The following is a 15,608-nucleotide window of genomic DNA, read 5'->3' as shown; positions in this document are numbered from 1 at the left end:
ACATCTTTTCACGGTCTTCGCAGGAAGAAGATGATGAGGCGGCCCTGAAGTGGCTGCTCTCGAGAAACTGCCGACCTACGACCGACCGAGGAGGGGCATGCTGACTCTAGCCGAGGGAGAGCACAAAGAAATCGACATCCAGAGCCTTGGGGTGCAGGAGAGGAAGACATTGCTGGAGAGACTCGTTAGAGTTGCAGAGAAGGACAACGAAAAGTTGTTGTTGAAGCTAAGGGATCGCATCGACAGGTGAGAACTCGGTAGCCTTATTGTTTCGCATCAGCTGGATCCCCAAAAGGCTGCTAATCCTGCTTCTTACCCTTCTTTTCCAGAGTTGGAATAGAACTTCCTATCATTGAGGCGCGTTATGAGAACCTCAACATCCAAGCAGAGATTCATGTGGGCAACAGAGGATTGCCGACGATCTGGGATTCCACCATAAACGTACTCGAGGTACAATGCAAATTTCAAGAGTTCCCGTCAAAACAGCAGTACGGAATACCTGTGCTCATAACTTCCATCTGCGTCTGGTATCCTCCCCAACCAGGCTCTTGCCAATAAATTCCATATGTTACCAAGCAGGATATCGTTTTGTTCACAGTATCGTGATGTACGAGCGAATGTTTCTTGCTTCTTGGGATAGCCGGCTATGGTAATGTTTCCCTCTATATATCCATCTGTTTTTCTTCCAGCCAACACATCCATCAGTGCTGTCTTACCGGCTCCACTAACACCCATTAGAGCTGTGAGCACTCCTGGCCTCAAAGACCTGCTCACCCCCTTCAGGAGTTCCAATCGGTCTTCTGTCGCACCTCCTGCTTTCATGTCCTACAAGTTTGCCGGAAATTTTCAATTTTTTTTGCCAGGATTTAAGTATATCACCTCGATAGTCACTCGAAGTATTGCCAATGGTATTACCTCTGGTATGTCCACGTAGTATCTTATATCGTCAAAGGTCATAGAAAGTGGTGCAAATGGAAGGGGGCAGATCATGCACTTCAAACGGTCACTTTCTTTTTGTCACGCATTTCACGTATTCAAGGGGGCAGATCAACCGGCTGATAGGACAAATGAAGATTTTTCTCTCCTACTCTGACATTCCTCCACACATTAAAACTTTGATGTAGCACATACGTGTGGTTTATATTATTACTGGAGATAGCAATTGTAGCTGACCTATGAGGTACCCAACCGGATCCAATCCACATAGGGTAGGTTTTACCTGACCCATTTAAACTCAAGGGCAAGTATTGCTTTTAGATATAATACTCGAAACAGGTTTAGATTGGATAGGGGTAATAGTATACTCAGCCCCGATATAATATAACTTAAATCCCACCCATCCTCTCTGGGTTACTCGATAGATGATAAGCCTTATAGCTCTGTTCGCATTGGTTGTCCCTCCCTTCTTAGAAATTTATTATGTTGAAGCTTAGAGCGAAAATCACTATAGTCGATTATTTTTGTTTATTTTATTTCTAAGCACTCAATTAATTTGATTCGTGTATGAATTATTTCTTATTAAAATATATTATAATTATTGATATACGCTAGAATTCTCTCTATTCGAATAAAAGTATTAGATCATATGAGAATAAACTAGAAGCTTCTCTCATTTATATAGTAGCTACAATCTTATTAATTATTGCTATAAACTATAATTATCTAACCCGATCCGACCTCATCCGTCATAGCCCGCCCCATCTACTTTACCCAACTCGAGAAGGATACGAGGCGAGCAAGGAAACACAGTTTTTAATTGCAGGGCAAATACGAACATCGCTCAACCCAACTCGTACCTGGCTTGTTGCCATCCCTAATTATTAGACGCTTAGTATGTGGGATTCCCTACCTTCATTTTTTTGTTTCTTTAAAAATGGCTACCAAATATGTTTCTGTCATTAGAAATGTCAAAAAAAATATTTTTATTTTATTTTTTTCCAAAGAAAAGTAATAGTGCGGCCAAACTGCAGCCTAAATTTTAGGGACGCCCCCCTCAGTGAGTTATATAGAAATTAGAAAGCGAACAGTCGAGGAAGTCCATCTACCGGCCCATTTTATTGCATGGACACTACGCTGATGCACCTGGAAAACTCGTAGAAGGAAGAGGCCAGCAGCGAATCATGGTAGACCCATCAGGGTGTTGGACATGGTCACAACAGAGGGCACCAAACACCAGGCTCCCCTGCTTGGCATCTTGGTGTCAGCAGCTTCCATATCTATTATGCTGGCCTGAGGCATAAGGTAACGGACACGACATGGATGGTGTACATCAATGCTTGCATGGGAGCAAGTTCTCAATTTGATACATCAACCTCCTATACATGCTTCTCAGTTCTACAGTCTACAGAGATGATGAGATGCTAGCAGGCAATATACATAGAACCTGCACAACCCTGCTATGGCTTTTACCACCTCAGCTATCCACGTCCTGCTGCACACAGCCATTACACCTTCAGGAGTCAAAATATGAAATATATACTCTAGGAGGATTGTACCATTAAGTCCTCATGATGAAGGAAAAAAGAAACCACACACTCCAGTCATGGTTACCCAGGTGATAATAGCAACTTCAAAAAGGTGCAGTGATGCTCCTGACTTCAACCAACACAATTGCCTCTAGAGAAGCTTGAGCAATCTTAGGCGTTCTTCATGTTCAGGATCCAGCTTTGGGGGTGTGTAACACCCATGGAGGTCTTCTACCGCATATTCCTGCATTGGATGGCCAATAAACTCAAATAAACAAAGTAGACGAGAAAAAAAATAACCCAAAGAAGAAATAAGTGCATCATATGCGGTTTGCCTGCCTTTGTGAGTTCCCTCTTGGTAAGGATGTGATAATGTCTCTGCCAGATTCTCTGGATGGTAATGGTCGCTGCGAGGAAGCTATAGGCAATGCCTAGGATGACAAACACAATGACAAAGATGACTGCCAGAGCAAAGCAAGCCTCTATTGAAGCTGGGAAGCAGTCCAGGATGCCCCAACCATAGCAACAGTTACGGCATCCTACCATGAAGGGATCATTGGTATTGAAGGATGAGCAGTGCAGTATCAGCCCGAAAAATCCCAGCAGCACGAAGAATACCAATACACCTGAAACAATTGCCAGAATGTCATGAAAACTATCAAGCAAGAAAACTACTGATTTGTCATAAATGCTTTCCTGCTTCCTGCTATTTATGTTATCAGCATGGTAACCTTACGTTTGACACAATAAGTAACCAGCACATTAGGGACCAATACTCCAAAGCACACCAAAATCATACTAATTTGAATTTGTCACCGCAGCTTTGAAGTACAAAATTTGCAAAGAGCCAACTGCCTCTGTTTGCGTAGAAGGCTCAACAACCACGCATGATATCAGCCAACAAAACTTTAGGTTCAAATTAACAGCTCCACATAAAGAACAATTTGTTGGTCAAACAAAATTGTGTTCAATATCTCTTGTTAAGGCCTAGAGTTTCCAAACTGCAGCAAAATAGGACAACTTAATCTGAACTACAGATGCTGCAATACTCACCTATGCAGTAATAGAAGGGTATCGGATGCTTTGACAGTATGCGGTCCCAACCAACACTGAAGGAATTTCTGAAGCTCCCATTCCTGTCCAAGAAATACGCAAATCCACCAATAGCAGCAATGACCTGCAAACAAGACATGAAATGAGAAATAGTCATTGGTAGTCATCATATTGATAACACAAGTTATTCTTGAGGAAATGCTAAACAACACTAAGCCACCTATGGGGATACAATCTCCACAAGCACCTTAGTTGAAGAGGGAAATGAAATCGAAATTTCACGCATTTCTAATACATGGAGAACCATCTTTAAAAGTTCGCTATAGATACTGGTCAGAAATGCATCCAAAAAAAAAAAAAATCTGAGAATGTCAAAGATCAGTTGCAGAGCAATTAGAAGGAATCAAGTATCCGCTGCCTCATTTTTGTCTATCATGACTGCCTCTCTCTCAAAACTCAGTTGTGTGGGGAATTTATCCCTGGTATAGTTTGTGTGCGCATCCAAACAGGCCCCAAACAACCAGGTAATGCAATTATATGTCATCCTTCACTTCTTTTGATAGATATCACATGACAAATCGCCTGTTAAAGCTATTATTTAAAGTTATAAATATGAACTAAATCTTGAACATTTTTGACAAACCAATCAAGCATAGCCAGCATTTGTTAACCATATCCAGCAAATTAAATCTGATGCATGTATCTTGAAACTTAAACAACCACTTAGATAAGTGCTAAAAGTGGGTGATTAAAAGCCTTCACTTACGCTTTGCACAGCAAGAAACACAAGAAATACATCCCTGGCTACAAAGATGCGGAATTTCATTTTACGCCAAGAGTAATCCTTGAACTGTTCTACTCGAAGATGGAATTGTGCCTTGCATGTTGTGCAGTGAGAGAAGGCAAATCCTTCCTGCAAATAATCACTAAACGGGTGAACCATCAGCGGATCTTTTATTATCAGACAAAAATTAACATCTTGCATTTAATCATTCTACAAGAGATCACAGAAAAGAAGCACAAACATCATGATCATGAATACATATGACTTAGCCAAAATGTAAACAGAAATTGGCTAATTTTGAGTTCATAGATATTTTTACACTAGATGCTTGTGTTGATTTATGCAGTATAAACATAGATGCACATACACTGGTTGGCAGACATCGCCAAACTATTCATGAAGGAGCAATAAACAATGCATAGACAAATTGCTGACTTATGCACATAAGTCCAAAAAAGACTGGCTAAATTCTTATATACGGTATGCCAATTCATCTTGGGAATTGCAATTGAATTTGAGAATAAGGTGCCCACCTTATATCTGATGGATCTATATGGATGTCTATTCGTACGTTGTAACAACAACAACTACATATGTATATGTATATGTATATGTGTATACACCCTCGAATCATCTTGTCTTTGCATTGATGCCTCTCTCTTTAGATTTTTAACTAACAACGTCAACAAATAATCATTTTGAGTATCATTTGACACTATTTCTCTTTTATGTTAATACTCCTGAAAAAATGAACGTTCAACCTGTATTGAAAAAGCTACAATTGTATATAAATTTTTCAAAGGTATTAATGCAAAAGGGTAATAAAGTTGTTTTACAGTTAAAATGGTTATTTATTAACACAATCAGTCAAAAATCAGATGAAAGGGGCATCCATGCAAAAAGAAAGATGCTTTGAGGGGTATATATGCAAAAGACCCTAATAATAATAAGTGATATAGCTGTGCATATGTGTATAGGCATTAGTAAAATGGGTATGTGCATGTCCAAGAAAATATAAAACCTACATGCTCAAGGCAATGATTGTATATACGAAAATTGGTTAATTAAGGGAAAGAACATGAGGATGAGTGGTTCATGGGAAGGCAACTGTCATGCCCCCGCCTCTACGAGGCACGTGAGGCACCTAGTGCCCACGTGGGGGCCACATGAGGGGGGAACACGAGGCTCCCCTGCCAGATATTGTCCGGTTCTGGGGCTTCACGCAAGCGTCCTTCACCCCTCCCCGGTTTTGTTTTCCACCCAAAACGCGTCTGCAGGATTTGGAGACACCTGCCTCATATGCCCAGGCTCTGGAACGAGTCTTTCCGATGTGGGACTATTGGGCCTCACACCCTTCCCACCATCGGACAAGAGCCGTCCTCGGCTCTGATACCAAATGTCATGCCCCCGCTTCTGCGGAGCACGTGAGGCACCCAGTGCCCACGTGGGGGCCACATGAGGGGGGACCGCGGGGCTCCCCTGCCAGATATTGTCCGGTTCCGGGGCTTCACGCAAGCGTCCTTCACCCCTCCCCGGTTTTGTTTTCCACCCAAAACGCGTCTGCAGGATTTGGAGACACCCGCCTCATATGCCCAGGCTCTGGAACGAGTCTTTCCGATGTGGGACTATTGGGCCTCACAGCAACCATATCTAAACTCAAGTTAAATTAATGAAGCATTTATCAATTAAGATGGTCAATTTCAGAAACCTATGATATAAAATAGAGACAAATGAGAATAGAAACCATTTATAAGTCAAGTTCTATCAAGAATGGAACTTGTCCAAGGGTTGAGCAAAGAGGATATCAAATGTAAAGAAGGAAGGGGAGGGGAAGGGAAGTTGGGGGGGAGGGGAAGACGTGCAGACAGAGATCATGCCATGAATGGAAACTGTCTAATAGTCGTGTTTTATTAGGAATTGAAACATCTTCGCATCCCATGATGTCAAACAAAATTACATGATTTTTTTCTTTTTTTTTTTCGGTTGGGGGGGGGGGGGGGGGATGGGATCAACTAATGTACAGATTTTTTTTCCCAGTCAAAAGTATTTTGGGGGCCAAAGGTGTTAGTACCTCCATGGTATATTCCAAAGTTCATAGCTGACAATGATCTGATCTTTTTTTAGTACAATGATTGATGAAATATAAGAGTTATTTAAACCCACCGCCTTAAGCAAGTCGGGAGAAAAATGCTTTCCAGCTTAACAAGGTTGTTATGGCTGCTAGGCACCACCACCACCTCACTGGACCGAGGCACATGACTCTCAATAAAGGAGTATAGCCTGGGACCTGTAAGAATCAATATTGGGATAAGTATGCTTTCAAGCTATTTGCTTATCAACCAGTTCAAGTTGTTTTCCTATCAATCAGTAAACTTCCAAATCCCATGATGCCCACCCTTTCTGAAACCCATAGCTATGACAGCAACAAAGCCCTTGTTTTATCTGCATCTTGAAGATGGGAAGAAACAAGATAGTACAGGTTGCTCAAGTTTACACATTACTGGTTGTTCCATGAGGCAGGTACAAAATTTGCAAAAGTTCACCCTTTTTTAAAAATATTTCTATTAGTACCATCTACATTTCAAATATAATATTACTACAATTTAACCCCTCTCAACTTCATCCTTCATCCAGTTTCTACTCGTTCAAACATCAGTTATAATGCTGGCATGCTCCATGCTACCTGCATATTTTACTCTATCATTATTCTATACAACCATTCTGATAAAATACTGATGAACTGGTATTTTTAGTAATAAGAAAACAATATATCACAATACTTAAACATTCCCTTGATCATTTGTTATTAACCGTACTTTATCCCTACTTTAGATTTTCTGTTCCATATGGGTCGAAAACCCTGTTATCCATTGGACCTCTGGTATTGTGAGTAGAGGTCATCATAATATGTTCCACCTAGAAATATTTTAAGGTGCTTGTATTAACAATTTAATTACAGTTAATAAGACATTGCTCAAGCCATCCCCAGGCTTACACCTCATATCACCAGGTTAGAACCACCTTATATCTGTCTTTTGCCTTTTAAAACCTTAGGTGCAAAATAGCCAAATTGAAGAGTAATATGGCATGCTGATATCTGCAAATACATATACACAATGTTTTAACATAATAAAAGGCCAAGGAAGAAAATTGCCTTCACTGAGCGCCAATGATCAAGGCATGTACGGTGAACAAATTGTTGAGTGCCTTTGCACATGCATGGAGATATTAACTCATCACCTACACCAAAGTAACAATAACATATGTCATCTAACTTTAATGATGATATTAACTGCCAACTGCTACAGTATGTCACACTTATACAATATGTAGTTCCTCAGAAGCAAAGCAGTCACTTAACAGGGAAATGGCATGTTCTTATCATAAAGTGGTCTTAGCCACAAAAAAAAAGAGGCAACAGCACGACCTTTGAAAGCTCTATAAAAGGCTGGCTTCAAGTACGGTACCTAATGCAATATAAGTCATAATAAGATTCTTACCCCCTTGACGCCTAGCCTCGTGCTTGTGCAGAAATTAGTGGAGTGTCTGGTGCATTATGTTATCTGTAAAATCTACACCACTGCATTATGTTAGTAGCAGAGATGCAAACCTCTGACTGCCCTTGATCTAACAATCTATATCTATCTTCATCTGTCCCAAATTACTCTTCAGTTTTAGCTATCCATTGGCAAGACAGATGGAACTAAATAAAAGGTCAAAACCAATAAGCATAAATACATGAACATATTGCACAAAGAGACATGCACATATGTTAACCTGACAATTATAAGGATATAACAAAATTAAATACATGTTTCCTCATAAAGGCACTGACTTCCACCTTGGTAAAGTCATGAAAATAAGTAGGCTTCTCATGAGATGTTGATTGAATATGAAACAGAAGACTTAGAAGAAAAAAAAACATGAAAGCCCTACCGGGATCAACTACTTAAACAAGGTCATATTTTTTCGCACTTTCAGAACACATTAATGAGATTTAAAAAGGCTCTGTTTATTTTATACCATTTTAGATTTCTTTCCACGGATAGGATAGGTTTATATAGTTTACCAAAAGCAAAATACAACTCAGACTAATGAACTATCATTAGTATAAAACTCTAAATTTGGCGATTGGATCACAAGATGGTTCTTAGAGATTTTTCCAACACATCCACAATTACCCTATTAAGGGTCCCAACAAGGATAAGAAGCACGAAATACCAAAGCCGGTGATGCAACAGACTGGAACAACTCTAGCACTCTATAAAGGTGAAATCAAGAATTCAGCCAAAATTCTAGATTGGTCTAAATTTCCTACAGTTTCCAGCCATGCTGTCTGCTTATGCAACGGTTAGGCCTTCCACCACATTTCCCTAATTGTTCACCACGAACACATTGTTCTAGTGGCCCAATTTTGTTGGCAGCACACCCTCTTCCAACTGAGATACATTTCCAATATAGGGTCCAGCCATGAAGCAGAGGCGATTATCATCAAGGGGTCACCACAAAACAATTGTTATTCCCCATTCCAAAAAAAGAAACCTAGTTAGCCGGCATCGATGATAAAAGAAGTAAGTTGTCAGTTTGTACAACAAGTTCTTTCTACTATTCTTTGCTAGACAATAAAACCTTTATTGATGTCATAATCCACATATTCAAAGTTGGCAGCAAAGAGATGTTCAAATTGATCTAAGGCTAAAGAATTGAGGGGTTTTGTATTCTTCCTTTATCATCGCATGCAACTGATGCTGGCAAGCAGCCATGACATCTTACAGTTCGTAGAGTTCGCATTTTGCGCATGCACTCAATTTGTCATCCGACACTTTCATAGTCAAGGACTCAGAAGACAATTGATGAAAGGCACAAACCTAACGAATAACTGGGCTGACCATAAATTGCTGAATTGAAATCGAAATTTGAGTATTTTCAGAAAAGAAATATCGAAGAAATCCCAAATCCGAGAAGTCAAGACGTCAATTACAGAAGCTCCAACCAACAAAAAAGAAAACCACCTAAAATCAAAAGAAGCGATCATCTGAGAAGCCAGTAAAATGAAGTCACCTGGCTCGGAGTCGTTCTCGAGGCAGATACGGCAGCACGCAGAGGAAGAAGCCTCGATCTCCTCGTCCTTTATCTCGTCCGAAGTCCCCGACGACGAGTCGTCCTTCTTCTCGAGGAGAGGGTCGGAATCCTTCGGATTCGGCTCCCCGTCCCGCTGCACCTCCGACTCCACCTGCATCTCCATCGAACCCTAAAACCCTAGAACCCACGAGACAGACCATCAAGTCAGAGGCAGGATAAAGAAATTAATCGCCATAATTCTCTCTAAATTCGCATCGGACTTCAGAAGAAACAAAATGAAGAAAAATCCAAGAAAACAAACCTTTCTATTGGGGAAATATCGAGATTTATCTAACGATGAGCTGCCAAGATTTTCCTTTTGGAGGGGGAGAGAAATGGAGCTTAAGAGGAAGAAGAAGACGCATAAGGAAGAGTGGAGAAGAGGACCGCGTCGCCCATAGAATTCTAACGTGCGGTGGGGCGGCGTAGAGTTCGCAACGCGACGCGGCTGCGACATTGGGTACACCCCCCGGGCCTCGCTGATCGGACTATCTGAGGGCTGGGATTTCGTCGATCCCTGGCCTCCAATCAAAAAGTTTGGACTGTCCGACATTTCGCGTTGATGCACGGTCTTGATGGACGGATCTTGTAGGGAAACGGGCCCCCCGATGGCCGGCGCTGCCGGCCGGGCCCAAGAAAAGGATTGGGTCCACTTAGAGTACTCGTTTGTAGTATCTACTTGTTTGCTTATTAAGCCCAATAGATTCGAAAATTACAATTTTTTCCCCTATTCTAATTTCATTTCTCATCATGAGTTAACTATGCGAGCAAAAGAGAACGCAAATCGTGGATTTATGAACATACGCTAGGGGAATTCTTCTGAGTTTATGCTTGTAATATAGGTTCATTAATTAGATGAGTTCTCAGTTTGATGATTTGAGTTTGACACCTTTAGTAGTTCATTAATTTTAGATTCGTCACCTAAAATTTTGATTAAGACATTGCTATTCTTTCATTTTGTTTATTTCCAATAATTAATTAATTGATTCATTTATTATTTATTAATTGATTTATTTATCTATCTATTTTTTTTGGTTAAAAAAATATTTATCTATTTATTTATCTCTTCCTACAATTAACAAAAACACCTAAATGTTGGTTAATATATTGGAATTTAGCTGGTAAGTTGCAAGGGGCTCACAACTAATGTAACTTGCATACCTTATAGGATTTGATGACCTCCTGTCAAGACATATGAGGCATACAAGACTTTGATGGAGTATATGGTACGGTACCAAGTAAGTTTTCTTATTGCAACGCGCTGGTCATAAATTTTATAGAGAAGGAAAAATAGATAGCTTTTTGTGTAATTCTTTTGCAACTCTTCCATTTAAAGTTTATGAGTATGGGAGACTTGACTTTGCATAAAAGAAGCTATCTTTTCCGACTTTAGAATTTCCCAATGATCGATCCTAGTCAGTGATTTAAATCTGACTAAACGTTATAATAGTAATAAAGAAATCTTCATATTACACTTTCAGAAGAAGGAGCCTCATAAAGAACTCCCCCTTAAAGTTGGGATTTCCATAATTTTATGAACGATCGCAAATAGATACTTTATATTTTCTTTTACAATTCCCATAATGACCTTGATTAGATCTCTCTCAATAATTTAAAGTATGCCAATTTTTTTTATAAAAGAAAATGAGCATGAGGGCTATCTGTAAAACTCCTTCGGCTAAAATTGGCTAAGTCATAAAACTTAAAAAAATGAGTTCTGCTACGAACAAAATCCTTTTTGTTTTCCATAAAAGGTGCTTCAGGAAATCATATTTTTATGATTATATATTAAAAAACTTAGAGGTAACTAAACAGCCAGTTGAGGGGAAAACTCCTTTGAAGCCAGCATTTTTATGATTTTGCGCATAATAAAACTCCAACATCTGCAGAAATATCAAATTTAATTAAATCAAGACCATAGCTACTAAAATAAATCTCAAAACATGTAATTTTTAGTAGTGGTCATGTGCATTTTGAGCATTATAATAGGTTACAATTAAATGTCTATAAAAATGGTTATAAAGATACTCAGATGCATGCATGGGGACAAGATGGCACGCATCAAAATCCAGTTTCTTAGGACTCATTTAGTAGTGCTTTATAGTTTTTCCTATTTTTATTTTCAAAAATCCATGAACTAGAAAATATTTATCTTTTTCAAATTATTTATAAAATCTTAAGATATATTTGGTAGCAGAGATTTATTGGTTTGAAACAAAAAAAAAAAATGCAAATGCTATCTTCAACGCCAATCTCCCTACAATATTTCACTAATTTATGGAAAAGCAGCACAAAATCACAGCACCCCCGAACAAACCCTTGTCATTCACCATCTCTCTTGCTTTTAAGGTGTGCATTTGCGCAAAGGGGACTTAACCGCTTATCATCTACGGTGCTATCGGCACGAATTGTGGTTGTATCACTGACACAAAAGAATGAGACGTCGCCCATCAGATCGTGATCTGCACGGATCTCAAAATACGTCCAGTTTTATTTTATTCACCACCTGCATACATCTTGAAGCAAATCTTTTGCACGGAAAATACAGCCGTGTCCCATCGGCACGCGCAAATCTTCATGCAGCAATGCATGACGTCCAAAAAAATCTTCTCCTGCCGTTTGAGATCAGTTTCCAAAAAAATCTGGAGACCCGTGTCATCACCATCATCAAACTGTGATGGGGCATGTACATTGTCCGTAGGATAGAATTTTCCTAAGTCCTTTAATCTTCCAAGAAACATCTGCCTTCCGTTGTTCAACGCTTCCTCCGAACCTTTCCGGGCGAAAAAATGCCGCCGTATCGAGCACGCCTTGACCTCATGCCGTGTGGAGAATAGCCAATTTGTACCTGCCTACTTGACCTGGCTGCACCGGCGGCCGGTTTAGCTTTGATAGATTTTGTTTCTTTCATGGAACCTGAAAAGCATGATGGATGAAGGCCTTGAGAACCGAAAACGACCGCATCAAATAGAACCGCACTCATTCGGATGCACGGATGCTACGTTCTCCCAGAAAAAAAAATCGCTTTGCACCAATCACTTTGCCTGTCTCGGTGGCACATTTGACGATGCCCATTCAAAAGAAAGCAATGACAAGACACCACGCAATATGAGCGACTCGCATCCCGTTTACTCTTGGCAGGCTCGAGACGCAAGGTTCTTTCCCATCCCTTGTTTTTTTTTGGGGGCGGGGGGAAGAGAGGAGCAGAGGGTCCGGCGACTTTATTAACCAAACGAAAGAAAGGCACATCAGAAGCGAATTGCGAGAGAAAGAGTGTGGCAATCTAACTAGGATCTCATTTAAAATAGTTAACCGAAAGAATATACGTCTATATAAATTTTTATAAAAAAATATAAAAAAAAGAAAGAGGAAAGAGAGACGAAGGGAAACAATAACGCTCAAGTTGAAGCATTTTTTGAAGGGGAAAAAGAGCATTACAAAGCAAAGAAAGTATAGAAGAAGAAATAAAAATGACCTAGTTGAAAGGGGGAAAAAACATACGCACAATTCAGGAACTAGAAAAATACACTTTTCTTTAGCAAAAAAATAAAAAAATAAAAAAAGAAAGAAAAATATACTTTCTTTTGTTGTTTTTCCTGAAACATTAAATTAATTTAACGATGCTTCAAAATTGGTCTGATCTTGGGATCTCTGGCGGCTGTCAAATACTGCAAAATAAAACAACATTCAGTGTTGTACATATAGCACCACAATCTCAAGAATGAACGGCAAACAAGTGGAAAAAGAAAAGAAAGAAACAGTTCAAGAGATAAAGGTCAGCATTAGATATGAAAGGATTCTACGTAACATGGTTGCACTAATCTTTGCAGCACCAAGTTTGAGACTCTCACGGTGCCTCACAATAAGATATTATTAAATAATACCAGACCGTTGAATCGCAACTAGTTATACAAATATTAGCCAGAGTAGCTTTCTTCAGGCGGCTGGAACTTAGGTACATGGGGTTAACCTGGATTTGGCTTTGTGCTTGTTAGAGAATACCAGGACATCACTCCTCATCTTTGTTTTCTTTTTTTTTTTTAAAAAAAAAAACAAAGCTCCTTCTAGCACAAATATAACTCGCAGGTGCATTTCCTTAAATAATAAAAATAATTAAAAAGAAATTCTAATCCAGTGCAATGCGGTGGCTAATGCACTCTGTTTCACTAGCGTCATTGCAATCAGCACAAGGGATCCAGCAGCGAAAGCTGATGGCTGTGCAGCTAGAGTTGCATGACGATTCACATCTAAAGACTTCCTATAATTACGCCAACCTTACAATAATGAATTTGCCCAAAAAACAAAAATCTTAGAATAACGCCTTTTTGTTTTGATACAACATAACAAAAAAAGGCCTATATGAAGGTATGAACTAAAATATAGAGATTAAAGAAAAAAAAAAGGCGAAGGGCAAGGGATGATGTTAACAGGGTCTGGCTTTAAATATTGACTGATGACAAGTAGGGTCATATAGCCAAACTCCACTCGATGAGCGAAGACTTGCCTATGTGTGATGATTCAGGACCGAGATTATTCAGGACGGAGGATGTTAAGTGATTGGTTGGATGTTATCAGGTCTCTGAGAAGAACATTAATGCATTCTCGGGTAGCAGGGGAGATGGAGATGAGCACTCAAGACAAAAGAGCCTCGTAGCATGGTAAGAATACGGAAATACTCTGTTTTTATCAAACAGGAGAAAAGGGGGAGAAGGATCTTACGGTGTGAATTCGATGTTGATCACCCCTACCGACTGTTGGGTTATCATTCCGAAAGCAGGGCTCGAGAGAACCATAGTGGTCCCGTTCGTCGAAGGGATCGAATTCAGAGTGGCCGCACGATCGAGGATCACCACCTGGATCGTCTGGCCCTCGACGCACGCGTCCGGCGTGGCTGAGCTGAGGCATCTCACCAGGTACACCCTCCCACAGGACGCGCCATTGTCCCAAATCCCCTCCCCGGCGCCCGCGTAGAGATTGTCCGCAGGGAACTGGCCCTCGTCGCTCCCGTAGCATGCAGTAGCTGTTGGAGAGAGAACGATACGATCAAGCACAAAAGAGAGAGATGGCGGTGGTTTTTTCTGGGCGGCGGTGGCACTTACGAAGATACGGCGGTCCGTAGAATGAGGCCGTGCCGACATCGGCAAGGGATGGAGAGGGGAGCAGCAGGAAGCTCAAAAGCCATGGGAGCAGGTGTCCGAGGCCAAGAGGCAGAGGCTTTCCCATAGGTGAGGTGAACGGCGCCGATGACTCGGAGGTGAACGAAGCTAGATAAGACATGCTGGAGCCATTCAATCGTTTCCAATCGCGATCCTCCACGAATCCAGTTCTTTATGATCCAGGTCAACCGTCGTCGTCAACGACTTTTAGATGTTTTCCGGCCTGGATTTGGCGATAATTTTATAAAATATGTCTGGGCTGACCAGTCAACTCTTTTTTCTTTTTTTTTTTGTCCGATGCAATCATGCAAGCCCGAGGTCCCAAACCAAAATTGAACAAAACTAGAGATTTTCAAAGTCATCGTTCTAAAAATCCAATCTTTAACAATAACATTACAAGGAAACCAAGCTTTAGTTTTTCCACTAGAATTGTATCCTAGGTATTCTTCCATCGCCAGAAGCTTCAAAAAAAAGGGGAGAAAGGCCGTAGAAAAAGGAGAATAATTGTAGACGAGAAGTTTGACGGATTCTAATGACAACTAAATCTTAGATCCGTCAAATAAAAATTCGATGATAATGTAAAAGAAATCATTCATAAATCCTTTCCTTTAGTTTATCACAGGAAAGCTCCAAACCCAAATCCCAAAATTCCACAATACGCACAAACAGAGCATCCAAAAGCTCAAATTTTTCCACACGAATCCTATTCAAATTCTCAGGTTGCTCCCATTGCAATCATCAAAATGCCTTGAAAAAGAAGAGAAGCACAAGAAAAACAGGACTTACATAGAGATTTAACGTAATTTAAGAAGCAATTAGGCCTTGGAGACTCACCCTTGTTCCAATATAGGGCTCGTTTGGTTCGCAGGAAACATTTTCCTTCCTAAGAATATGATTTCTGTAAAGCAGATTCCTAGAAATAGTATGCCTAGAAAAGTACTTTTGGTATATTTGGTTGATCATGGGAAAGTGACAGATTTCCAAAATGCTTATGTTTGGTTGACCATCCACTTTCCTGAGAAAGTTATG

General features: G+C 40.2%; 2 protein-coding genes across 3 annotated transcripts; both read right to left on the bottom strand.

The window, feature by feature from the left end:
• Nucleotides 1–2,147: 2,147 nt before the first annotated feature.
• LOC103711886 lies at nucleotides 2,148–9,945 on the bottom strand. Its single transcript, XM_008798202.4, has 7 exons — nucleotides 9,686–9,945; nucleotides 9,364–9,561; nucleotides 7,457–7,542; nucleotides 4,285–4,431; nucleotides 3,519–3,642; nucleotides 2,805–3,091; nucleotides 2,148–2,709 (listed from the first exon to the last, which is right to left on the bottom strand). Exons 2-7 carry the CDS (start codon nucleotides 9,545–9,547, stop codon nucleotides 2,617–2,619), a joined length of 921 nt encoding a protein of 306 aa, XP_008796424.1. The 5' UTR covers nucleotides 9,548–9,561; nucleotides 9,686–9,945; the 3' UTR covers nucleotides 2,148–2,616.
• A 1,947-nt stretch (nucleotides 9,946–11,892) lies between these two features.
• On the bottom strand, nucleotides 11,893–14,774 carry LOC103711885 (EG45-like domain containing protein). Of its 2 annotated transcripts, none has more exons than XM_026806514.2 (3): nucleotides 14,523–14,774; nucleotides 14,143–14,443; nucleotides 11,893–12,339 (listed from the first exon to the last, which is right to left on the bottom strand). In XM_026806514.2, exons 1-3 carry the CDS (start codon nucleotides 14,698–14,700, stop codon nucleotides 12,306–12,308), a joined length of 513 nt encoding a protein of 170 aa, XP_026662315.2. In that variant the 5' UTR covers nucleotides 14,701–14,774; the 3' UTR covers nucleotides 11,893–12,305. The 2 variants fall into 2 exon arrangements, with proteins under 2 accessions (XP_026662315.2, XP_008796423.2); XM_008798201.4 differs by having other exon boundaries at nucleotides 11,897–13,091; nucleotides 14,523–14,760.
• Nucleotides 14,775–15,608: the final 834 nt, after the last annotated feature.

Source organism: Phoenix dactylifera, unplaced genomic scaffold (assembly GCF_009389715.1).
Source record: "Phoenix dactylifera cultivar Barhee BC4 unplaced genomic scaffold, palm_55x_up_171113_PBpolish2nd_filt_p 000454F, whole genome shotgun sequence".
NCBI classification, from domain to species: domain Eukaryota; kingdom Viridiplantae; phylum Streptophyta; class Magnoliopsida; order Arecales; family Arecaceae; genus Phoenix; species Phoenix dactylifera.
Note: the sequence above shows the minus strand (reverse complement) of the source record. Positions and strands in the feature narration are given on the sequence as shown.

Coding starts and splice junctions, on each gene's coding strand:
- LOC103711886 (XM_008798202.4), bottom strand. CDS start 9,547: ATGGAGATGCAGGTGGAGTCGGAGGTGCAGCGGGACGGGGAGCCGAAT. Junction 7,543..9,363: donor CGAGAACGACTCCGAGCCAG/GTGACTTCATTT, acceptor ACTTTGGTGTAG/GTGATGAGTTAATATCTCCA. Junction 2,710..2,804: donor CCAAGAGGGAACTCACAAAG/GCAGGCAAACCG, acceptor CATCCAATGCAG/GAATATGCGGTAGAAGACCT.
- LOC103711885 (XM_026806514.2), bottom strand. CDS start 14,700: ATGTCTTATCTAGCTTCGTTCACCTCCGAGTCATCGGCGCCGTTCACC. Junction 14,444..14,522: donor CTACGGACCGCCGTATCTTC/GTAAGTGCCACC, acceptor TCTCTCCAACAG/CTACTGCATGCTACGGGAGC. Junction 12,340..14,142: donor ATCAACATCGAATTCACACC/GTAAGATCCTTC, acceptor CATGCTTTTCAG/GTTCCATGAAAGAAACAAAA.